Raw genomic sequence first — 25,685 nt, 5'->3', positions numbered from 1 at the left:
AGTGAATTTGATATTATTTTATAAATCTTATCTAACTTGCAATATCCTTATCTCAATATCCTTACTGATCATATCGATATCTTATTAATCTCTTTACGAAAGAACGCTAGTGAGTCTGGTCAGTGTTTCTCAACTCAAATAATTCATTCAATTCAGCAAATACGTCTCTCAAGTTAGTAGATCAGATAAATCTACGTGCGTTGCACATATCTCCGTTGATTTTATCAGAGTCTTGATAAGACTGTATCTTAGTCATTGTGATATAGAACCATGTCGTGTTACTCGGCCAATTACTGCTAATGTAAATATCATTGTGCGTTTGTACCCTTCCTTTGTGTTGAATGTCAATGATGATTGGAGCGTGGATTACACTCGCTCCACATACGACGCTCCACTGGTTTAACTTGGTAAACTGCTCGGTCTGTCTGAGAACTTAGTGTGTCGTTTCCTTTGACCGTATCAACACACGTCTGAAGGGTAAGAGATATATTTATATACGTATTTTGCGGATATTTCTGTTTGTTTTTTATTTTATTATTTAAGAGAAATATACGTTATCTCTCTGTATGTGTGTGTGAGATATAATAAGATTTTCAAGTAATAATGCTTTCTAAATGAAAAATTACAAAGAGATGTTTTTTTAATTTGAATGTTTAAAAGTATAATGACATAAGTTTATCTATAATTTTAAATTAATTAACTTTCTTTAAATAAATTATCTTAATTCTTTGAATTATAATTATCTAAATTATTTTATCCAGCTCTTATTAATGAAAATTAAATCTTTGAGATAATAAAAATATAAATAAAATATAATAATATAATCTAAATATTGTTTACGTACAAAATCTAACTATTAAGTTAAAACAACTAATAATGACATTGTCATTTTGCAATAATATCAGTCTCTACCTAACTTTATTAATAGATTGCAATTTATTTGCTGTTCTGTATCTGAGATGTTTTTCTAATTCAATTAAATAATATAATTTATTCTTAATTTACACATCAATATATTAAATATTACAACCATTATTTTTCTGTGCAGTTTGACGATTTATCGCCCGAAGAATAAAGAAGATATCGTAGCCGAGACTTTGCACTCAACGTTCTCTTCGTAGAGGATATATATATACATTTCTTCCTTTCTCATCGACCCGGCTTCTCCCCCTTAATAACTCGCGGCTATTTTTGTTCCGCGTGCATCGCAGAAACATGGAGTACAATGATACCCTACTCATACCGGGTCAACGGATACGTCCGCCCGTGACCGAGAAGATGGCGATCGACCTGTTGAAGCAACTCTATGACTTGAGGGCGACGAACGTGCGCGAACTGGATGCTTATGATGACCGTAATTATCACATGCTGTGCGACGAGACGCATGCGAATCCACATATTACCAGCATGGAAAAGACCGGCTATGTCCTCAAGGTGATCAACTCCTTGGATTCCCGAAAGACCGACGTGCTCGAGGCGCTGAACGAATTACTGATTTTTCTCAATCAGCATAACATCTGCTGTCCGTTGCCAATCAAGAACGTTAGCGGTGCCTACTTTTCTCTCGAGAATCTAAAGAGCCACAACACCATGGAGAAATACGCTGTGAGATTAATGATCTATCGTCCCGGTGAACTTCTATGCAACGTGAAGATGACTGATAAACTATTGTATAAGGTCGGAAACTTGGCCGCCAAGATTGATGAGATCCTCGTAGGTTTCAATCATCCCGCCTATGATAAGCACAGAACATTGTGGATGTTGAATTCACTGCCTCGAATCCAACAATTCACATACGCAATCAAGAGTTCACTGGATAAGCAACTGGTGCATGACGTGATCGTCACCTTCCAGAAAGAAGTTCTGCCGATCATGGACAGACTGGAACAAGGGATCATACATGGTGACCTGAACGAGCAAAACATTATCATGAGTCCCGATGGCGAGGACATTGCCGCCGTGATCGATTTCGGAGACTGTCATAGAAATTGTCGCATTTTCGAGTTGGCTATAACTCTCTGTTACATGATCTTGCAAACTTCTAGCGTAGAAATGGGCAGACACGTTGTAGAAGGCTATGAGAAGATCAAAAAATTAACTGACATAGAAAAGAAAATTCTCAAGATCAGTGTTTGCGCCAGGATATCTCAGAGTTTGATAATGGGCGCTTACTCACATTTACACGAGCCCGAAAATCAATATTTGCTAAGCACACAGAAAACTGGATGGACGTTGTTGAAGAGATTGTGGCCTATGAGTCAAAATGACGTGATGCAAGCCTGGGGATTGGTCATTCCTTAAACGTGGATATGGAAGTGATACTGATCTTTTTGATGAATTGAGTAATATAATAGAAATTGCAACGCTTATTCGCTGCATTTTTGTATAAATGTTTTAATTCATTTAATTCTAGACATTTAGACAACATTTCTATAACGAATGATTGGGAATGATTTGAGAGATAAAGTTATAATTATTAGTATGTAGATTTTAATAGGATCAATAATATTAAATTTATATTACTAATATTACAACATTAATATTGCAATATTAATATTACAATATTAATATTACAATATTAATATTTAACATAACATTTAATATATCTTTATTAAATAATCTTTTGACACGATATCAACGTAAAACTACCTTAATTAATATTTTAAATTGAAATTCTTTTTTCAATTCTGTTTTATAATTTATTTATAAATAATATGCCTCTCAAAAATATAATGTGATTTGTTTTGTTATTTAATATCTTATTGCTTAACTATAGTAAAAAAAAAGAATGATGAATTTATAAAATCTACTCTCTCATTTTTTTAAATGTATATTTTATATATTTGCAGATGTAAAAATTGAATTCCGAAAAATGACTGTTCTAAAAAAACAAGAGCAATAAATTTTTTAAATTTCTTGAAAACTTGTATACATATTATTTTATCAATTCTTTTAACAATGCTTTTTTGAACGATGGCTATTTTATAGAATTGTCGCAAATTCCCATCACCGACGATATACATACTGTATTTATGCAAAATGCAATAATATCGATACTTTTTTAATATAGATTCTGGATATTATATATTTATTTGCAGGAAACATTTATTCTCTGTAATTTGATTTTATTAAAGTACTTACTTTAATGATGCTCGGAGGTATGGTCGCGCGGAGTTTACTTGATGAAACTGTCATGTGTTCACACTACCAACGCGATATTTCGTATTTAAAACATATTACGACGTTCGACCGACACTTTTCTCAACACTCCCGATACTTGCTTGCTTGCAAAAGCGATATTTATTCTTAATAACTTAAAATCATAATAGACGTAATGAGACAAGTGATTGTTAATATCGTGATATCTTACGCGCGCGTAATATAATTATAATCATTACAGTATTAATCACAACGATCAGTTGAGTCTTTCGTTTTTTTTTCGATACTTATGATGCTCGATCGCGATTAAATTTGCATTACACGGAAATTAACGTTATAAACGATCGCGGTACAACACGCCATAAATGCGCGCGCGGAGATATCTGAACCATTTGAACATTGCTGAAGATCGCGGCTTCTATTAGTCATAGACATACATGTATATAGATGCGCTGCCATTGCGAGCACAAAAATAGCATTAGTAATAAAATAATAAAAAAGATAATAAAGAATTAAAAGCTTTATTCGAGTCTCTCTTAGTTTTTCTTGACTAGGGGAAAATGTTTATTTTGTCTCTATTATATTTTTCTTACTAAATAATATCTAAATGACAATTTTTTTTTATATGAGAGTGCGTCCATCTATATAAATCTATATTCACAGACATATTCAATTTGAATGCATAAATTTGAAATTTCGAAATCAGACTAGTTCAGATTAGTTCTAGAATCGGAAATGAAGAAGTCAGTATAATTATTGTGCGCGTGTTGATCATTTGTAGTGTCGTGTAATGGAAATTTAATTGCGAAGGAGTATCGCGATTATAAAAAAAAACAGAGTCAGTTAAATAACACTGATGGCTATAGACAATTATAATATAGTATAATATTATTGTTACACAAAGATAAATTTTTTATCATGTCCTAGTCGCGAATTACTGCGAATAAATACTGTATGCAAATAATTGCATAATATCGGGAGTGCCGAAAAAGTATCGAGCGTTTAATATCTCATGTGCATAAAGACAGTTATCGAGTTGATAGTGTGAATGTACAATAGTTGTGTCAAATAAATTTTGCGCGATTTTCTAAAATTCCAATTATTATATTTAATATATCCCAGAAATCATATATTGCCTGTAAATATAAATGTGCAGGCCTCGAGAGTGTCGAAAAAATATCAGCAATACGGAAAAAAGTATAAAACTACCGTTTATTATGCATAAATGATGTATATCGTATCGATGGTGCGACAGATTCATCAAGTGAACTCCGCGCGACCGTAGTTGTGTCCGTGTGCGTGCTAATGTATTAATAAAATTATTGAGACTTAGTTTCCTAGAATAAATGCCTGCAAGTAAAATGTATTATCGAGAGTACGAGAAAACTACCGAGAATAAAAGAAATGTGTCGTATTCTGCACATCAATTATATTAATGGCGAAAACGTGCGTGCAATATCTGGTGAGTAAATTTTACAGTTCCAAGCATTATTAAGATGTTTAATATAAAGATACTTTTTTGCAATAAAGATTTGTTACTGTATTGTAAGATTTGTTACTGTATTTTAAAGAATATATTTAACTTCTATTTTAAAATTTATAGTAGTGTAATGTACATATATGATCATTATATTCAAGCAGTTTCAGTTTTTATATTTTAAAAACATATAATTTTCAAGAAGTAATGCTTATACATTTGCCCAAAGAAATTTTGAAAAGAAAATTATTGTATTGTAAACAATTTTCCTGAAAAAAATTACAATTTGACGATTATAATATTTTTATTTATACTGATATTAACATATGTTCTAAACTTATGCTTGAATATTCAAAATATACTAATATTGTTGAAAATAATAATCAATTATGAAAGCAATAAATCTCTACATTTTTAATCATATATGTAATAATATATAAGATATTTGAAAACAATAATAGAATAGAATTTTAAAAAGAGATATGTGCACATTTTTAATAATAAAAGAGCTTATTAAATTCTCCACTTTTTTAAAATATTCTATACAATTCTAGCAATCGAGTATTAAATTCTAATCATGTGAATGATTTCATAAGAAGATTATAATATATACATATGTGTATTTATAAATTTGAAATTGAAATCTCTAAATAAGTTATAAGAAAAACTATAGTATTATGTGCAGTGATATATTCTCTTGTTTTATTCGCATTTAGGCAGTTACATATTTACATAAATATCATGAACAGTAATGCTTAGGTACAATACTAAGTGTGGAGCCATTTTACATACCTACAGTGTGATATATACAAAAATTTATGTTGGAACTTCATTGTCCTTTTAAGAGTTGTGACATTACATTAATTAACTGGAAAATAAGTTATCTTTTTGAGTGATATATCATATCGATCAATAATAATAATGGAATTGTATTGCCATAAGATAAATGTTATTTAATTGTTTACTAAAACATGACAGTGGTATACATGGCAAGTTGATGGCAGTTTACACATATTGCCAGCCATAATCGTATAATAGGATGTATTAAAAGTCGTGTATTATCTCTCAATTATATGAGGAATGCATGGTTAAGAGAAATATTTCAGCTTCTGTTGCATCCAATGTACTCAAACTTCTTCACTGTATATTTTAGTTTCATTTATATACTAACATATAAAGTCGTATTCACATATGCGTGCATTTCGGTAATTTATATGTGTAGCTCATAATATATCTTTTATCTCTTTTTCTCTTGATTTTAATTTATATATTTTACTCTAATTTATTTTATTTTATTTACGTCAGCTCGTTTTGGCAAACTGCTTAGCTGTGTCGAGGCAAATTCGTTGATAGCGAAAATCTGTTCACAATCTTATCAAAAATCATATTAGTATATAGATATCTAATTCATACTTTGCTTTTATTGAAAATATCGAGATATAAATTTTATCAATAAATTCTACAAATAAATGCGTGATAAATGAATACTCATAATTACAACAACGTCTAGATTGAAGTGATTAGAAATATATAACGATAAAGTCGAGTTCTTTAACCAATAACGAAATGTCATGTTCACGAATTTTCGCCAGAGGTTATTAACAAAATATTATATTACAATACTTATATATTTTTTATTGCTCTTAGGATCTATTGGCTTAAGAGATCGCCCGATGGGACGTTTATAGGCGCATAATAATTCAATTATAACTTATATTTTTAAATAACATTTTTACATCTTACATCCGCAATAATTTAACGGAATCTACAAACATAAAGAGAGATAATACATTGATATATGTGTTTATAAAGAGCGGAAATATATTCCTTGATTTATAGTGGAATGTAAAATGATTTTCTTTGGGACAACGAGATTCTGTTTACATTAATGTCCAAAATAATGATACGCAAAGAGACAAACGTTTCAGTCTTAAAGGATGATTTTTCTCCGCTTTAGAGATAAATAAAATCGATTATATTTATCATGGAGAAGATATGTAAAAGATAAACAACAAGAAGGAATCTTTCTAATGTTTTGCGACACAAATAAATGCGTGCTTTTTTCAAATTCTTAGTGTTTTATTACAATTTAAATATAATTTTGCTTAAAGCCATCTTCCGTTCGATTTAAAGCACCAACATTGATAACATTTAATAACGTATTGTTTCCAATAGTATATCGCAACGTTCTTTCCAGTACATAGCAAATAAGTTTCTACTACCCTCATTTTCTCATCAAACTATAACAATATAATGTTCTCATCTCTCTTGGACGAATACTAGATTTTCATTTTCTTTTCTGTCTCTTTTTTTTTATCAAGGACAAAGTGAGCGTGCACAATTATAAAGAATCGCTCAAAACTATGTGATATACGTTAGAAAATTATGATTTAATTAGTTAGAAACTGTGTTAAGATTGGCGGGTTTTTTTTTTCTTTGTTACACGAGGAACATTCGAGGCAAGGAGGTGAATGAGTTCTCGCGACGATACGACGAGGAAACTATTACAGCGAAGTAGTTTTGGTCAACTTCTTTCTTGGATATTCTTTATCTATATAAATCAGACATCATAATAACTGTGCAATATTATTCCACAGTAATACGCGCGCTCCCTTCATGTGCGTTACATAATTTACTAACAGGCATCCCGGGTGCGTTTACATATGTCAGGTAATTGTTCGACTAATCACGATTTGCATTCTCTGTCTCACGCGCACTGTTTCGTTATCGCTCATTTTGTCACAATGAGTCACTTACTATCAATTTTTCTCGGGTTCTTAGCGACATGATGCGCAACACTGTTTCTTATATAGCGGCACCTTGCACATGTTCATTATTTTCACTCTGCTGCACAATTGCGAATGGTCCTTGCAATCTTCTGCGAATATTATGAACGAAATAATGTTATCGTTAATCATAATATCATTAATCAATTCTACATTATTAAAGAATTGAGAAGAAATTAATATTAGCATATCAATAATTACGATAATTAGATTAATATAGAGTTAAAAATCTTAAGAATTGATACATCTCTTAGAAAACTTACCGGGAGATTGAGGACAAGGCGGACCTCTGCACGTTTTCATTACAGGAGGTCGTGGTATATCTCTACAAGCGTTTCCCGCTGGCTTTTTTGTGCCAAACCAAACACATTGTAGAATCCTATATTTAATACCATCTTCTTCGCAAGACGCAGTACACTATGCAATGTTAAATAATGTTATTAGCATCGCTATTATCGCATCAAATTTTTGATCTCATTTACCTCAGTCCATTCGCCGACTCTCCAGACGCCTTTGCAAGCTTCATTGTAACATTCCTGCCTTTGTAACGGCCTCGTGGCTTCGTCGCACTTGCTTGGATCCAACAACGTGACATTCTTCTGGCCGTCCTCTTCCGTATCGTCCGTTAATAAGCGACAGCTAACGTCTCGTTTCTGCATCGCCGTTTTCCAATTAAAGCACCTCGACGTTTCACACGGAGTCCAATCTGTGGCGTACCATTGAGGACACCTGCCCGTTCCGCAAGGTCTCACCTTCTGGGGTACGGGATGTCCGGCATCCTCGCATAATTTTTGACCGATAACAGTTCCTGGTGAAATATGCTTGGAGTCGCCGTCCAATCTCATTGATCGTACTGTACACTGTGCACCTCGCATCTGTGAAAATAAACGTCTCGTAATAAGTAATTTTTCGCTATTATAATGTGAGATTATTATCTTTAATGTATTGCTTATATGAATTGATTTTGATAAGATTTATAGTAATATTATGTAAAGGAAAAAAAAATAAATAAAATGAACAAATATATGTATAGATTTATAATATATATTATCAAGAGTATTTTAATATTTCAAATATAACTTATCTCCAAATATTTCTTACACAATTATTTAATAACGATATTAACTATTTAACAAGTTTTTTTAAATAAACTTAAAGAATAATAAATTTTCCAATTAAAATTAATCACGATCTTACCTGTTAATCATGGAAGTTAATCACGGAAAAACAGTCTTACCTGGAATCCGCTTCCTCCGCAAGTTTGAGAACATTTTGACCAGTCAGTCGTGACCCATTCGTACACCAGAACATTGTCCGTAGCTGCATTATAAGTCCTTCGTTTAATTATTGAACCACTTAACCATCATCAAAGCAATATAACTCATCAAATCAAGAGTCTTACCTAATGCAGCGAGTGCTTCCACAGCAGGGTCCTGTGTTGTATTATCTTCTTTCATTATAGCGGAGGTCAAAATGTTTGCGGGCTTATCTTCATCAGCCGGACGTTGTTTTTCTACAGAGGTCTCTTTTAGATTAACTAAGGAAATCTTCTCTATAGAACCAACATGATCCTCTCGATTGCGAGATAAGTTCTTTGCGTCTTCATCAGGATTCTCCCCAACAACACTCGACCTCCGATCGTCTATCGATCGGTCATCCTTTGCTCTATTTTCCAAGTCTTTACTAGGCGAATATCGTACGATTGTATAATCCGTATGATTCTCCACGTACGGTTCGATTTTTCGCTTATCTAACTCCTCTTCAAATGCATCACTATATTCAATTGTCCTGTTTGCATGATTTGAACTATGGCGGTCTGATTCCGGTATTCTCAATTGGTCCTCGAGACTTTTAGATATCATTGTCGACGTGATGATCGATGAATCTTTAGTTCTCAAGTTTCCATAGGCGTCATGATTGATGGACTTCTCACTATCGTCAGCGAAACTGCTCCCCTCCCTGAACATTTCCTTTCTCGTGTTGGACTCTTCGACGTAATACACGTCCATCCCACTATTTCGCGGAGACGTGACGGACTCAGTCATAACTCTGCTCTGAACGTGACTTTTGGGCGTGGTACTCCATTGATCTCTGTACTCGTTTCGCGATTCCTGCCACTGTCGTTTCACATTTTTTAGCGACTCCTCGATATAATCAATATCGGATTTCGTATTAACCTCGGCATCCACTTTCTCCATTACACGGGACGTTGACTTGACGCCATCGCCATTTTGTAACCCGAATATAGATTCGTTCAGGTCGTAGGGATCGACGTCGATAAATATCCGCTCCTCATCTGGACCAAAGGTCTCGTCGGGAATAGCTGTGTGACGATACAGACTGTCAAAGTTATCTTCAAGATTTTGATACGCGAAGTCGGTCTTCTTATTAGACATACTGTGCTTTGTCGCCGCTGATCTTTGATGCTCATCCCCAAATGACGTGGCCTTGTGATTATTACTCGTGGCTATTTCGCTGCGAAACGGCCAATAGGCCTGTCATAAAGCGCGTTAATATCGAACAATAAATTTGACAGAAAGTAGCGAATGTTGAAAGAGTAAAACGTTGAAAATTTATTATGTAGCGATAGAAATACAAGATAAAATAAATAGACGCGTGTCACATGTTTATAAAGTTTGCTCGAAATTTTTAACATCTTACCTTCAAGCTCGATATCAAGTAACTCAAGTGTGGTACAAGAGCAGAAGCACTTGACAGAGCGGGTGATTCCACAGACTCATGATATCCCGGCTGATTGATAGTCAAATATCGAATAGTCGACATCAAGGAAAGTTAGTCCACGAGTGCAAAGCAAAGAATATAGAACCATCACCAGAAAGTTAATTTAACAAGTTTCATGCGTACGCGATTTGTTAAGCAATGTCAAGATACACGCAAAGAATTAACGTAATAAGAGACAATTTATGCTAATAGGATTCGTTTTTTCTTGATATACCTGATTGAAAGAGGTAACAGTGTGTTCTTTTTGCATCATTGTGGAATCTGAAGGAGCGGGACTGGTTTTCTGCTTTTTTTGCGGTTTTCTCGTTGGTTTGCTAGGAAACGCACGTTCATGACTGAGGTCCTCGCTATCAAAACGGTTTCTGTAAACCGCTACAAAAAAAGATCAATATTGTGAAACCAAGTATCTATTATATTAATTATTTTCATCATTTTTAGAATTTATAATGTTGCAATTTTATTTACTTTTTTTTCTTTTTTTTTTCAAAAAAAGATATGGTTTCAAACTTTTTGATTTCTTCAAAATAATATTTTGAGATAGGCAAAAGTATTTAAAGTATCGAGAACATTTTTTATCGCTACTATTATTTGTATAAATGAGGCTATGTGTATATAGATTTTAAGTAAAAAGTAATTTTTTATAAGTTTATATTTGTCTCACCTGCATGATCGGTGTAAGGATTTTCGCCCGAATTCGCTGGTGCAGAATCCAGATTTGCATTCCGTTGTAGGTGAACGGAATTGCCAAGTCGTAAATATTCCTCACTACTTATCTGTTCTTTGGAACGAAATTTCACCATCAACTGCGTTTCTGCGTGCGAATCTCCAGCTAGAAAATTACCATCGCATTTTTCATAATAATACATATATCGAAATCAATATGAAACGTAGAATATGACAGGCAAGATAGATTGCTTACCAATACAGGCGTATGTTCCCGAATCCGAAGAAGCTATATCGATTATCTTTAAAGCTCCCTTCCTGCTAATCTTGTACTTTCTTGATTTTCGTATTTCTTTATTGTCTTTCGTCCATACAATCTGCGCTCTGATAACGTTATTATGTTGCAGTTATTCCAAACGCATAAATATTATTCCAATAAAATTGCAAAGGTTACACTTACTTGTCGAACTTTCTGACAGGACAGCGAATTTTGATAGAAGGTGTCCCTTGAAAAATCTTGGCGATTCCGCCGATTTTTAAATCCACTTTCGCATTGATATCCGTTTGATTATACGTCGTGTTCAAGCTAGTGATTATTGGCAGCACACTTAAGTCTGAATCGTGACAGGCTCTAGTATTGCAAGGTTTCTCGTTGGGTGGCTTCTGAGCTGGACACTCGCGTTCCTCACGACTCTGCTTGTGACCTTGCGCCATTATTTGCTCGCAGGCTACGTTTCGCCTCTTCACACCACCGCCGCACGTTTTTGAACACTAAAATTATCCCATTAATTCAAGTCGGAGAAGTTTAAAGAATTTTCAAATGCACTTTATACATATTGTTATAAATAAACATAAGACAAATATTAGATTTTAAATCTTAAAATTGTAGCTATAATAATTTAATATGTATGATGACAAAATTCATTAGGAAAAATAATAAGAAATGAGTAAAAATAATTGAAACATCCATACTATTTAAATTCTTCAATTTTCATGTATAATTACTTTGAAAGCTCAGATATTTTTCTTTTTACAAAATTATGAATAAGTATTTTCGATCCTCAAATACTTCTAAAAATAAAATTATTGTTTGGCATATGAAGAGAATAATTTGCACCGCTATTTCGTGTCGTAACAAAGAATTTTTCCCTCTTTATTGTTAAATCTTTACGCAACATGTACAAATATGTACCTTGCCCCATTCCCCTGTGCTCCACTTGATGGGACAATCCCAGACATTGCAGTATCGTCTGTCGGCAGGCGGTGGTTGCGGACACATGTAATTTGGAACGAGTACTGCTTTGCTGGTGCCGTGTGTCACCTCGTGGATGCAGGTAACGTCACGTGTCTGTATACCAATACCGCAAGGGCTCATGCATGTAGAGAATTCGCTATAGTTCCACCTGCGGACGCAGATAATGACACATTTGTCAGAAAAGATAACGTGGAGATACGTGGGTTGTATATACGTCACGGCATAATTTTTGTCAACTACACATGTATAACAAGTCCCAAGTTTATATAGTAATATACGTCGTGTGTCTAAAATATACATCATTCGAATATTTTAAATATGTTCTAAAGATGCGATAAGAAAATGAAGAGATCATAGAATGAGAAAAGAGTCAACAAATAGCATCGTCGAAAGAGGCGAATTTTTTTCTCTAAATTTTCTTCCTGATAATATTAACATACACGAGACAATGATATTCATAAAACCGTATTATGTTTCTTTCGTTAAGAAAATTAAATATTTAATGAAAAAAGAAACTGTTTGTTACAAGCAAGAACGAAAGTTGATACGATAATCTAAGTTATCATGATATCATAGTAGGATATCTGGAAAAACAAGCATTACGTGTAACGTGAAGCACATCCTAACATTTAGGCATTAAATCGATATCTGCCAATCAATATTGGTTCCAATTACTTTACCTGGGTGGACACGGATGATCATTACAAACTCGTATCCTTGCCTCCGGTTTCGTTTCTGCGGTGCACAGAAGCGGCATCACGGTTTTCCCTGTATCGTCACGCACGCAGTTTATAATAAGATCCTGAACACCTATAAAAGAGATGCATGTATACGTAATCTGCAAACGCATAGAATCCGCCGTAAACTACAGATAATCCGCCCGAGCCGTACGTTCGCCCCTTTGTATCGCGTTAGTCGACATAGACTAATCTTAATACGATTATACTTGAGCGCTGTTAATTGCACAATGACATCGATTTTGCCAGGCTATGTCGGTGAATTAAATTCGTTTCGCTAATCCTATTCGATGAACGATTCATGGCCAGCTTTACACAAACTGTGTAGTGCTCTCGCGTTTCGATTATAAATACTGTATAAAAAATAACAGGATATCAAAAGAACAAAAATGTGATTAAATTTTATTAATTAAAAGAGATTAAGATGTATCTTATTTAATAAAAGTATGAAATGATATTGAAAAGTCTAGTATAAAAATATTTTAAAAACTACAAAACTTTAGAAAGAATCTTTATAAAAATTTATATAGAATTGAATTTCATTCGACCAGAAGATATATATATGAAAACTTTTGAATTTAAAAAAAATGAATAGTATCAATAGTCCCTCTTTCTTTCTAAATTTTGTTCTCGTTTCATAATATAAGATCAACGTATTTAACGCAAGTTTCAAGAGAGTGGAAGCTACCTATCATTTAAAATCCATATGAGACGGGTCGAATTTCAGTTCCGGACCACCCGGGTAGTGATCTTTTATCCGTTCGATATATCATGGTCTATCACAGGTAATCTTGGTAAACAATAGTCGCGTGTTTATTACCTCCTAAGCAAGTGGCGCTGCAGGGGGTGTAACCAGATTCCTTCCACGAGTATGTGGTCTGTACATCGCTACCCGGGGCGACTTTGATACCGCTGTCGTAGCCACTTCCGACGGAACTGCCCGACGATGATCTACTATACGTATCTGTCAAACTCGACTCGGCGTATCCGCTGTCGCCGATCGTGTCGATCCTATAGGACAGACTGTTTTCCAGTAAGCTGCATGGTTCCATCATGCACTTCTCCGTCTCAACGGGCTTCTGGCCGGAGCACTGGCTGTCGGGCAACTTGGCGATGGTTTGACTAAATTCGAGGAATATCTTGCAGAGTACCTCCCTATGCCTGATACCCTCGCCGCAGGTGACGCTGCAAGGGGACCATTCCTCGGCGATATACCTAAAGTCCAAAAATCTCACGATTGATCTCTACCAGATTGGCATAACGTATAACATGACATAAAAAGACGCATTCGGCCGAAAACTCCGGTAACTGGGATTTTAGGTCACGGAAGGATGAAAAATGTGATGGGCGCGCAAGATTTGATAACCCACTTTCGCTACGAGCGCTTAAGGGAGATTTAAAATGTATATATAAATTACTTTTTATTTGAGATATACGACTGTAGACAAATGTCTAACTTTTTTTACGAGAAGAGACAATCTTCAAATTTAATCGAGACTACAATAGATATTTGACATAGAGCTTACAAACATCTCACACACACATGTGCTTCCGAATTAAAATATTTCATAACAATTTAACTGTTTTTAATTCAATGCGATAGTTGACATCATATTGGGAGCCGTATAAACATTATATCATTAGATTTAATATACGCGAGTATGTTTATATTCGTAATGATATAAAGAGACGCAGTGGACATTTATTATATATATATATATATATATATATATATATATATATATATATATATATATATAACTGTAATCCTAGCAGGGATATCCAATAATACTCAGATTAAATAAAATATATTTGAATATATATTCATTCTTTTTTCATTAAGTACATTATGTTATAATGATATTATTATAACATGATCTAAATCAATGTTGTATATATTGTATGCGAGAGAGATTTAATTAATGAAACTTTGTACTTCCATTACGTTACTTTTTCAATATCTTTATTTATTCAACAAATATTTCCAACGAAAATTAAATGAATATTGTTTCACACGTTTATTATATTTCTGCATTTATTTTTATTGTATATGTTTCTATTATATATTTCATATAATTCAATCAAAGCATTCTTATTGATTTATGAGCGGATAATTTTTCATGTCAGTAAATAATTTGTTAGCCACAAATGCTTCCATTTATTTTACTAATTTCAGAAAAAGGATTTCAATGTATATCGTTAACAGTATTATTTCACATCAATGTTTCCTGAGATTCGGAGATACATTTCTCCTTTTTAATACGTCAAATTCCGTTAGCTATATTTATTGACAATTATTTAAAATTAATTTCATTTATTGAAATAAAGCGAAACAAAAAACTCTTAGAAGACAGTAAATTTTAAGTAATTTAAATGATTATAATTTTATTTAGGAAGGATTAGATATGCGCGATTACGCTAAAATTTTATCTTCACTTATCCTCGTACAAAATATTAGATTTGTGACAGATGAAATCGTTTTGATAACGGAAGGGTTAAATGACGCGTTATAGGTGCTAGAGCTACGAGGAAATTGTCAGATAATACCACACGGAGAGAAAGTTATAAACGCTGACTGAAGAGAATCTAGGTCCAACATCTTATGGAATTTCGCTACGGTGATAATGGCTGTTCTAAAGTTGCTGCCATTGTTCTCGAATTGCAATCGATGTTACATATTCCGCGAGGATTATAGTGAAACGGAAAGTTAGAATCGAAAATCTGATGAATTAATTGTTTGGGGACTTCGCGGAGATTATCTCTAAATTGGAAAAAATAAAAATATATTATTCATATCTTTATATTATTCATATCGAGATAAATTCAAAACATGCTCTTCAATTTCAACTTTTTAAATAAATCTATTTATATTTTACGTATCGTATAAATTTAATAAATTTAAGATAAAAATTTAATGTGTTAATTCGGCTATAATTATACGTATATAGTTTTTTCGATTCGTTTTGCTCACAATTTGTTATTTCCGTTTGTCAGATTGACTTGTAATTAAATTATCCATGCACGGTAATTGTTTAAAATGGAATGAAACTTAATAAGATTTATAATGTCGATATATATTGCAAAGTACTCGACAGTTGGAAACATTGATGTATAAATATATATAGTATATATGTAGTGTGTAGGATATGTTCGAGAGGACTACTTACGTTGATTCGGAAGGTATCGGTTGGTCCATCAACTTCTCTGACATCGGGGATAACGGATACGGTTGCACCAGGGGCTGCGTCATACCGTCTCCATCTAAATAACATTTCGTATGCCATCTCATTTTCTATGCATATTCCCTTTGCACACGATAACCACGTCTCCCGATATTTTTCTGGCTCGCCTGGGACTTTATTTCTAAAGTTTGTTCCGCACGATAAAGCCCGTCAAATCCTCAGTAGCAGTTTATAAATTGTCAAAACTTTGTTATTACTCGACCAATAAACAACATGCTGTATTCGACCGACAACAATATTGTAAAACTTAATATGATTCGAAAAATACTTGTCGCTAATAAAAATATTTCTTTTTGCTTATCGCAATTTTTGAATCTGAAAATTAATATCGTATTTCGGAACAAATCGATTTGCAGGCCCTGAACGTGATAATTTTAAAGAAATTTTTATCATAAATGTAAAAGTGCGTTTCGAAAGAAATATATATCCTTTTCAAATCACACGTGATAAGTAATTTGTCTAAAAATATTGGCAATTTCTTGAGAAATTTATTATGGAGATGAAATCCCGCTGACAGAGGTCGGGGCTTGAGAAATTGAAATTTCATTAGTTTTCATATAGATAGATCCATCTCTAATTCTCGCGTAATTAGCTTATGGAATATCGCATATGAATTTTCAGATATTGTCGCTTATGGTACGTTAAATTGTCGTTCGCGATCCAATATGAGTTTAACTCAGACATAACGCAATTACACGTGGGACAAGCGACGCTCGTCTTGCATTCCTGTTCAGTATGAGGACGTTCCGCGGGGTCGCAGTCCCTGGAGATGGCACCAACCCCATCTCTGCATTCGATCGCCCTCGTCCGTATTCCGGTGCCACAGGTCACGGAGCACTGCATAAATAAAAAGTTAAAATGCACACTTCGCGTGGCATTGTAATGAGACGCAATACGGCCAATATAAGAAGCGCGGAATAATATAGACAATTTAAAAAAATTGTAGCGAAATTCATATCTCGGAGGTATTAACAATTTAGGAACGCGAAACAATTACGTTTATTTAATTAAATCTATAAAAATAATTAATAATATGCAATATACATTGCATAATAATTAAACATTTTCTTATAATAGACAATAAACATCATAAACACGCGCGACATATATTGACATATTGTCAATATTTTTCCTTTATTATAATATATATTTAGTGAAAAAATACGAGGTATAAAAAATAGTCTTATATAACTTGTAATTTATTTCCTATAATTAAATAGGAAATGTTTGTTTGACGGGAGATAATTTGATATACAACATTCCAGATATCGCCCTTCTTCGAAAGTAGGGAAAGATGCAATCGGAACTCCTCGTAGCGCATTAATGGCCGGGCAACTTTGCACGGCAACACCACATTCCATGGCAGGCTAATATCGAAGCACAGTTTAATTTAAAATTCCGGATTGCTATTTTCCGTTCTCATTTCGTCGAAACCGAAAAGTCTCGTTCGGGACACGTTGCACTTTTAAAGTTTCTCGCTCGCAATGAAATCTGCAAAGAGAGAAAAAAGAGAGAGAGAGAGATGAGAGGAAAGTGCCAGGGCGAAGACGGACCTGGCAAAAGGAAAGGCGACGGAAAAGAGATAATGGAGGAAGCAAAGAGAGAAGGAAATTTGAAAATGTGGAAGACAATAAAGAAAGTGCTCGGATGTGGAAGTTATCGTTTCGGGACGTCGAAAGTGGAAAAGTGACACACGAAAGGAAAAGCGGAAACCTACTCAACTTAGCCTTCTCCAACACCACCGTCTTCTCATTCCGCTCTTTATCTCGGTCCTTCACTCTCCTCCATCCTTCATCTTTCTCCGTCTGTCTTTGCTTTTCATGGTCGAGCTATATAACTCGGAAAGAGTCTCGATAGCGAGGGGGAGTGCTTTAAGGAGCCCTGTGCTTTCAGTTCAATATTTGCATGGCTCCCAGGCGTTCACAAAAGAGAGAAATCTATCAATTCCTGTCTTCTCTCAGGGGGCGCTTCCCTGAGCTCCACGAGGATGAAATCATTACCGTGCTACGCTGACGGGCACCGAGGCCTTTATGTATCGCTACCAGAAAGAGCGCCATTCGGGATGCTGCCGGTTCTCGAAAGCGAACGGGGACGGACCATTGTGTATCGATCAGAAATGAAGTGCCGTAAATCATGGGCACCGCACACTTTCGCCTGCACATGACTGGGAAGATTTATCCGCTTTACCTGTGTATTCCACGTAATACATTCATTGGTGTGTGTGCGAATGAGCGTAATGGGATAGCGATTTGTTTGTTGGCGCGAGATAAATAACGTTCTTTGAAAAATAGAGATGATACGTTTTTATTTGCCACACAGTCGTCTGCAATATATACTTTGCTGCACTATATATATCCCCTTTAAAAAGAGATTTGACTTGCAATGAAATTTTATTCCTTTGAGAATAAATAGAATCACGATTTATGTACATTAAAGATGTTCGTGTTAAGTAGCATAAATAGAGATTTTATTATTAATATATTTAATTTTTTTATATAAAGTAATTTATAATGAGAACTGATTCAACTGATTTGAGATAATAAGATTTCATTATTTTAATTTTAATTTTTTAAATTTTAATTTTATATTTGATTACCTTATTGTCTAATTTTATTACCTTTATTGTCTCTCGAGTTGTTTGATATTCATTCTATGCAAACAGATTGAGAAAAAAGGAAAATAAACTTGGAGGTCTCATGTATAAAGCAACCTAGTATCGTAATACATGGTCAGCAAAATATTGCATCTTACACGTGGCGGTTATCGCAATAAATACACATTCAGTGCAACGAATCGCATTTAGCGACCTCATGAATAAAGCATGACGTCTACATTCCGCAGGGAAGTTGCGGAGATTTTTCCTTTCACGTATCTACCGAGGAACTTTAGCTCGCTCAAGAGACGGGAGACGTTCACGAAAACTCGTACAAACGTCATTCTTTACTGTTATCTTCCCGGACGTTCATCGTCATGTCCTTATTTATGCAACGAGGTTGCATTCTCGAGGATCATGAGAAGCTATTTTACCCACAGCGGGAATTCTCAATGTGTAACCGGACAAAGAATTTGCGATTCACAGAGATTTTTTTTAACGCAATTGACTCTCAGATAAATCTGTCTCCAAGAATATTTTCCCCGAACGCGCGTCTTTTCTAACATTTAACACCTTATCTCTTTGAATCTTTTATACGCGTTTTATGATCGTATAAATCTTGCAAGTTGCAAATTGGCAATTTAATCTGGAAAACGATAAAAAATATTTAAGAAAAGCTTTCGATTCTCGAACTGAGTCCTTTCGTACAAAGCCCCGTGATTCAAAGGACCGAGATGTGCGCTCAGTCGTCCAGAGAGAGTTGGAGGAATTCCAAGTAGATAAGTACCGCGCGTTGTCGGTCATGTAAAGTCGCGCGACACTTTTATTGCGGAATAAATTTGAATAACATCCTAAAGAAAGTGAAAAACGTTCGATGGCGGCTCAAAGTGCGCGTTCACCTCAGAAGCGGAAGTTTGCCGAACGTTTAAAGCGCCCGCATCCATCATAAAGTTACTCAAACAACGTGTATAATTCGCATGTGTTACATCAGGAGTCCCGAATAGCGTGTGCAACTATTAATAGACTGTCGTTCTAATCTCGAGATTCTCTTTCAATTCGCGAATGCCGCGAATCGTTGTTCGTTATTTCACATCGAACAAACTTGGAGGCAATCAGGACGATTCGTGAGGCACTAGGGTCGCGATGAGTCTCGCATAATGAAAATTCTGGAAGGCTTCCAGGTAATGTATCGATTTTCGTGTGCAAGCGTTCGCTGGACCGGGGAGAGAGAGAGAGAGAGACAGAGGGAAAGCAGGTCGTCGAGCATTGTGTGCCAGAAAGGATGCCGGAAAACTGACATAAGCGACTCGTTCGAGTATTATGCAATATGTACCGTGCCTGTTTGAACTGCATGTATTCGCACGCGACGAAACATCGGTAGATGCGCATTCCGGTTACCGCCACATAAATTTATCCGAGCTCCCTATGTTTTATGCAGACGTTTTATGATAACTCTGGCGCATCTGCTCTCTACATCTTCCTCTTATATGTTTTTTTTTAATATGTTTTATAACATATCTGCTGGATAGTTTGTACAATTAATGAATGTAAAACACTATTTTTTCGACAGCGTTGATTAATTCTCAGGTTAAAATAATGAAAATATAGGAGCCTGTAATCGATCGAATCGAGAATATGAAATAAATTATTTTAATTGCTAAATTAAGTCAATTAAATGGATTGTTTCTTCCTTTTCAATCGCTTATTTGTATGCTTCTCGCATTTGAAATAGAATAGAAAATATTCGATTTTTTTAGATGGGAAAATTAAACAATATTTTTGTCTTTTCCAAACTTTCAGTGTTTTAATTCAGTTCAATTTTTATTTCAACGTCAATTTTTATTCCACGAACGGAAGGTGGAAAATTATTTGGCGAGGCAGGAATTGCTATTCCATCATTAACCGCGATGCAAGACGCGCGTGGTTAAATCTCGAGTACGCTACAAAATCACACAAAGTTCTGGAATGCCTCCAGGAACTATCTCGATTTTCGGCGAGCCGTGGGAGCAAGAAACTAACGATTGTGCTGAACGATCGTGCCAGGAGGGGCGTCGAGACGCTCTCGTGGGCGCCGCCGAGTCGACTTGCATCGAAAATGCAGCAGCCTCGATATCTGAATCGCCTTCGTTACGGGATCGTGGCGATCTGCAACGTTAGCAGTGACGCTTTTTCGGGGTCGGAGATCGGAATTGTTCTCGACGGCGATGACCTTTCGCGATATATGTCGATCGCGAGCGTGCATGAGAAACTCGACTCGAGTCTTTTTCTTGATAAAATATTTACGTATATATGTCATACTTATCTCCTTTCCCACATTTTCTTCCGTTTCTTTTCCTCGAGACATCACGAAAAACACGGGTAAATATATATGCGACTTCTTATTACCCCCCCTGAGAAATGTAATCTTATTTTTTCCGCAATAATTTAATGAGCAACGAAGCAAACGAAGAACAAAGTAGAAAAGAAGATTTATCGGTTTTTTCTCTTGATTTTCTGTAAGATGCAATGTTGAAGTACGAAACAAGAAATTGTTCCATTATAAATGCATCACGAATTTTTCTTACATTCGCTTTTTGCCGTCATTCTTAAAAGAAAGTGACACTTCATTTCTTTGCCAACAACGCAGGGAGAATAATTTATCGATTTGATGTTGCAGTTTCCAAGAATAATAGCAGATTGTTCACGCACCTTCATTCGCGAATTGCTCGTGTATCTAGGATCGTATATACGTGATCTTCTATACCCTCTTATACTACTCCGTCTATCACAGCGCCTCAATTTCTCCCTCGAATCGGTAAGAGCTCTTCGCGCCAGTATCATACATCTTTCTCCTTTTCTCTCTTATTCCCTTCGGCTTTGCCATGGAAAGAAGGCCAGCGTGGTTGTCTCTCACCAGGATTTGATGGAACGGAGTGCGAAACGGAAAAGGAATGTGCGGAAAGCGCAGAAAGGCGGTTATTTGGCGACTAAATTGTCCTGTTTGATGTTAGTGGCTGATGTTGCCCAAAGCGTCCTCAAAGAGCTCCGCGAGGAAAGAGTATGGCTAAAAAGTACTGGTAAACTTGGAAGACATTTCGCGTGCAAAGAGACGTCAAGCTTCGTTCTCGTCGCGCCCACCTACTCATGCGATTTAAACGTAATTCGTACACGAGTCGGTGGTGAAGAGGCGAGGCAGTTTGCAGTCTGCGGCCATTTTTACGCCAGATCTTCACGTGTAAGAACGCGTCCTCTTTCATGCCGTGGAAGAGGATTCGCCGTCGTCGTTCGCTGCGAACGATGCTCTGCTGGCGCGATTTCTCGGTTTCGAAGAAATCCGATTTAGTCGTCGGGCAGACGACGGTGTCGCGAATGAGAGTGTTTTATCCACGTTCGTCTGCTATTCGATACAATCGTTTGCGTTAAAAAAAATAAGGATACTTTTTTCTCCCTGTTTCCTGTAGAAAAGTGCGAGAATCACGATACTTTTTTTGGAAACATCTTGGAAAGGACAGATATCAGAACCATTTTTGTGAGCATTTTTGCGAGTCAATTCTTTTAAGTATTCGCGCAAAAATATTAATTTATATTACAGATATTTTATCTGTGCTTTATAAAGACATTAAAGAAGAAGAATTTCACATCACGTTGTAGAACCGTATCTTTAATTAGTCTGAAATAATTTCTGCTTTAGAAAGATCAAATGCAAACTAAAAATGTTATATTTAATATAATTTAACATCTACTTGCCTAGAAATATCGCTTCTCTCTCAGTAAAAATACAAAGATGTAATATAAATGTATATATGTAAAAACTATACAACTCTATTTCAATTTATTTACATGATGCGAAAATTTTCGCATTGTCAGTGAAAACTCAGCGCGCATCGACAAGGAATTAAAATATATTTTAACGAAGATATTTTCGACGCATAAAAAGCGATAGGAACAAATAAATTACCTAAATTAAGAATAAGAAATAATTGTTGTGCTATGTAAATAAATTTTCTCAAAACTTAGAGGACAAATTAGACGAATTGCAAATTAATCCATAATTCAAACTTGAATAACGTACACGAATCTACGATTTCATTTATATAGATCTAATTTAATTCGTATGTTCTATAATTTTCGCCCGATTAAAAATCAGATTATTGATAGTAATTAGGTTAGTATTGATTTTTGTGATAATTGACAAGGATAATTATTATCAGATTATTGATTTTTGATAATTGATAAAGTTAATTATCAAAAAATTATATTGCTATAAATTCTACCTACTCACTAAAAAAGACAATATACATTAAAAGAATGCAAATATACAGAATTAGTAGCGAGAATGTTTCGATCTTCCGTTCGTCGACTTTCTACGTTCTCTTTAGAAACGCCCCGAAGTCGTTATACAGAATAAAAACGTACAGGTAGTCAAGCTTTTTCTCGATAGCTAATGAACCGAAGAAAAACGGAGCTTACTAGGTGAAATTTATTCTGCTTGAGATACAAAAACAGATCGCTCTCGTCGTTAACCGATCTAACGCGAATTCATTTCCGTAAAAATCAAAAGTAACGTATAAGATATCGAATCTAATATTCCGCTAATAGATTAATTGTAAAAATTTCGTCACTGTTCAATCCTTAGGGAATGTCTCCCTATTTATAGGATGTCATTTTACTCATCTTTAGTCGCGATCCGTTCATGCACAATTACGGTGATTGTGCACGCGGAGCTTTTGGAGAAAATCGCATTGTCACGGAGAAACGTGGACGTATCGCGATTGCAGAGGAAAGGAAGATTACATTTTCATACGGTTTCTGAATTGCGCCGACGTATCCGTCGCCAAAAGCGCGCTGTGCAAATCGCGCACAGCCCGTTAATTTGGCTTTGCCTTTAAACGCCACGTACACTGTGACTTGTCGAAAAGGATGGAACGGATGGAAACAGAGTTTTATAATTAAAGGGTTCTCCTTGCTGTACACGCGCGTTTGTGTCCGAGCATGTAATAGTGTAATAGCGCGCCACGATTCGGATTTACAGATAAATTAACGCAAGCTTTGAGATGCGCGCGCGTTGGGATTATTCGAGGAACCTTCAATTAAGTCTGCTAATTGTAAGATCTTCAGATTCTAAGTGATAATGCTCCAAGACTCGAGCTAATTAAAATAAAACTGCTATTAGTGATTTTCTCATTATTAATTTATTAGATCTTTTTGTTGCTACTTGTTTTTTTAGAGATTGAAAAAAATAATTGAAATTAACCTATATTAATAGAAACAATTATTAATTATGTATATTTATTAGATATTGAAATGTTTTGATTTTTTTATTGTAAAATGTTAGAAATTGAAGCTGTACTTAATCGTTAGAAATTAATGTTCATTAGAAATTGATATTTGTGATTTATTTTAGCAATTCAGTCTAAAAATTGAAAGATATAAAATATGCAATCTTGCAAATTAAATTCAATTAACTAAATAATTTAATAAAATAGTGTCATATAAACAAAAAAGCAATTGTTAAAGCGGATTCATATACTTAACATCTTGTATCTTAATAAATAACAATTAATGTAATATCGATGGGGACGAATGCTAATGTGAAAGCAACATTTTACGAAGTATAAGTTGCTCGAATCGGTCATTTCACATACGTAACAATCCAGTAACATTTATATAGAGGGTAAAGAGAGCGTGCAAATCGTGCACAGCCATTAACCCTGTTTCCCTCTGGCCAGTACGTTCTGCCAGTAAAACTCGCAATTGAGATAGCGAGCTCTGCTTTGTTCCTACGTGTATGTATTTGCGACTGGACCCGATGCATGCATCCAAATCCGCGATTGTGGCGAGCGAAAGCTTAACATTTTCGCTCTTAAAAGATAGCACATTTCCATCTACACCTCGACCGGCGCGTACAACGCGTTTTACTCGCGTAAAATCTCATGCAGCTCTCACCTCGCTCCATTTATCGGTCTCCCACATCGGGCAGGACACGGTGTTGCAGGTCTCCTGAGTGCGCGGTTTGTGCGTGCTGCTGCACTTATGGTCGGGTAGCTGTAACGACAAAGTTTTAATATTAGTTTAAGCTTAAAAGATATCATACATGCGTACAAAATATTTCCCGAAAATCTAAAATATCTTATTTCTATTTCACCGCGAATTTTAAAGGGGAAGTTTATAAAGTAACATTCATTAAAAAAAGAAAAAAAATTATACAAGAAAATTGAACTGCATCTCTCTTACTAGATCTAAGGAAAATTATAAGTTTATACAAAATAAATATAGACTGCTTATTATATATGTGTGTGTTTAGTGCGAGCTGGAGTCATGGGGAGATTTTTATGGTGAATAGCACAGCTCTTGGAGTTTAAACGAACTGAACTGGGTTAGGGATCGTGAAATCTTCCAAGATCGTTACGAGAAACGCGACAGGCTACGTAAATGCGACTCTCAGACCAAGTACGAAAGTATACGATATAAAATTCCTGAGATGAGAGGAATGGTTAACGTTCCATCCGCGCGGAAACGCGGCGGAATTACGGCGTGTCTAACGTCAGTGGCGAAATGTGAAAAATGTGGCGTTTTATCGTGTGCACGCGTAACGCTGATTCGCATCGCGCGCTGGCAGATTTATTCCGGAAAGATTTATTTGTCTTTACAACCCACGCGCGCCGAGTTCCATCGCGTTGACATTTTTCTCAGAGTAAACATGACATTCCTCCAAGTTTTCAAACCGCGCTCCACTTTTTCGAGTACGACTATATTAATTTTGCATGTGTTAGGCGAATTTAAATAACCGACCTGTGCTGTGTGATTTTTCAGTTGAAATTCTTTACGTGGATGCAAGAGTTTACAAGAGAAATTATGTACTCTTCTTTTATAATAGATCGACGATTGTAAATATATGATGGATGATGAATGTGGTATCAATTAAACAAAGATATTCACTATTAAAAAATAATAACGAGACTACTAATAACGATGCAAAATCCATCAGGATGTCGATGACATCGATGATATCTAAAGATTATTCACAGCATGAAATATTAAGCATATTCATA

General features: G+C 35.1%; 2 protein-coding genes across 5 annotated transcripts in view; one reads left to right on the top strand and one right to left on the bottom strand.

The window, feature by feature from the left end:
- The first annotated feature begins 58 nt into the window (after window positions 1–58).
- LOC145961377 (hydroxylysine kinase) lies at window positions 59–2,861 on the top strand. Its single transcript, XM_083081504.1, has 2 exons — window positions 59–477; window positions 1,049–2,861. Exon 2 carries the CDS (start codon window positions 1,216–1,218, stop codon window positions 2,299–2,301), a length of 1,086 nt encoding a protein of 361 aa, XP_082937630.1. The 5' UTR covers window positions 59–477; window positions 1,049–1,215; the 3' UTR covers window positions 2,302–2,861.
- A 2,440-nt stretch (window positions 2,862–5,301) lies between these two features.
- Nolo (ADAMTS-like no long nerve cord) overlaps window positions 5,302–25,685 on the bottom strand; it is a 188,916-nt gene continuing 168,532 nt past the window's right edge. Inside the window, exons 9-25 of one of the 4 annotated variants that reach the window (XM_083082752.1) lie at window positions 24,580–24,678; window positions 16,757–16,898; window positions 15,987–16,080; window positions 13,640–14,034; window positions 12,763–12,892; window positions 12,020–12,230; window positions 11,288–11,598; window positions 11,084–11,211; window positions 10,826–10,993; window positions 10,379–10,536; window positions 10,084–10,173; window positions 8,825–9,917; window positions 8,660–8,742; window positions 7,905–8,297; window positions 7,686–7,839; window positions 7,394–7,514; window positions 5,302–7,187 (exon numbers count right to left, since the gene is read on the bottom strand). In XM_083082752.1, coding sequence (XP_082938878.1) covers window positions 7,414–7,514; window positions 7,686–7,839; window positions 7,905–8,297; window positions 8,660–8,742; window positions 8,825–9,917; window positions 10,084–10,173; window positions 10,379–10,536; window positions 10,826–10,993; window positions 11,084–11,211; window positions 11,288–11,598; window positions 12,020–12,230; window positions 12,763–12,892; window positions 13,640–14,034; window positions 15,987–16,080; window positions 16,757–16,898; window positions 24,580–24,678 — 3,750 coding nt within the window. In that variant the 3' untranslated portion in view covers window positions 5,302–7,187; window positions 7,394–7,413. Of the gene's footprint in view, window positions 7,515–7,685; window positions 7,840–7,904; window positions 8,298–8,659; window positions 8,743–8,824; window positions 9,918–10,083; window positions 10,174–10,378; window positions 10,537–10,825; window positions 10,994–11,083; window positions 11,212–11,287; window positions 11,599–12,019; window positions 12,231–12,762; window positions 12,893–13,639; window positions 14,035–15,986; window positions 16,081–16,756; window positions 16,899–24,579; window positions 24,679–25,685 lie in introns of all 4 variants that reach the window. The other 3 variants (XM_083082753.1, XM_083082751.1, XM_083082754.1) reach the window with 3 other exon arrangements.

This window comes from Camponotus vicinus, unplaced genomic scaffold, assembly GCF_025532165.1.
Source record: "Camponotus vicinus isolate PSW18456_S1 unplaced genomic scaffold, iyCamVici1.0 SCAF_11, whole genome shotgun sequence".
Taxonomy (NCBI): Eukaryota; Metazoa; Arthropoda; class Insecta; order Hymenoptera; family Formicidae; genus Camponotus; species Camponotus vicinus.
The sequence above is the reverse complement of the archived record's forward strand: the minus strand, read 5'-3'. Positions and strand labels throughout refer to the sequence as shown.

What these genes read in the sequence shown, in the direction of transcription:
- LOC145961377 (XM_083081504.1), top strand. Translation starts at nt 1,216, where the DNA reads ATGGAGTACAATGATACCCTACTCATACCGGGTCAACGGATACGTCCG.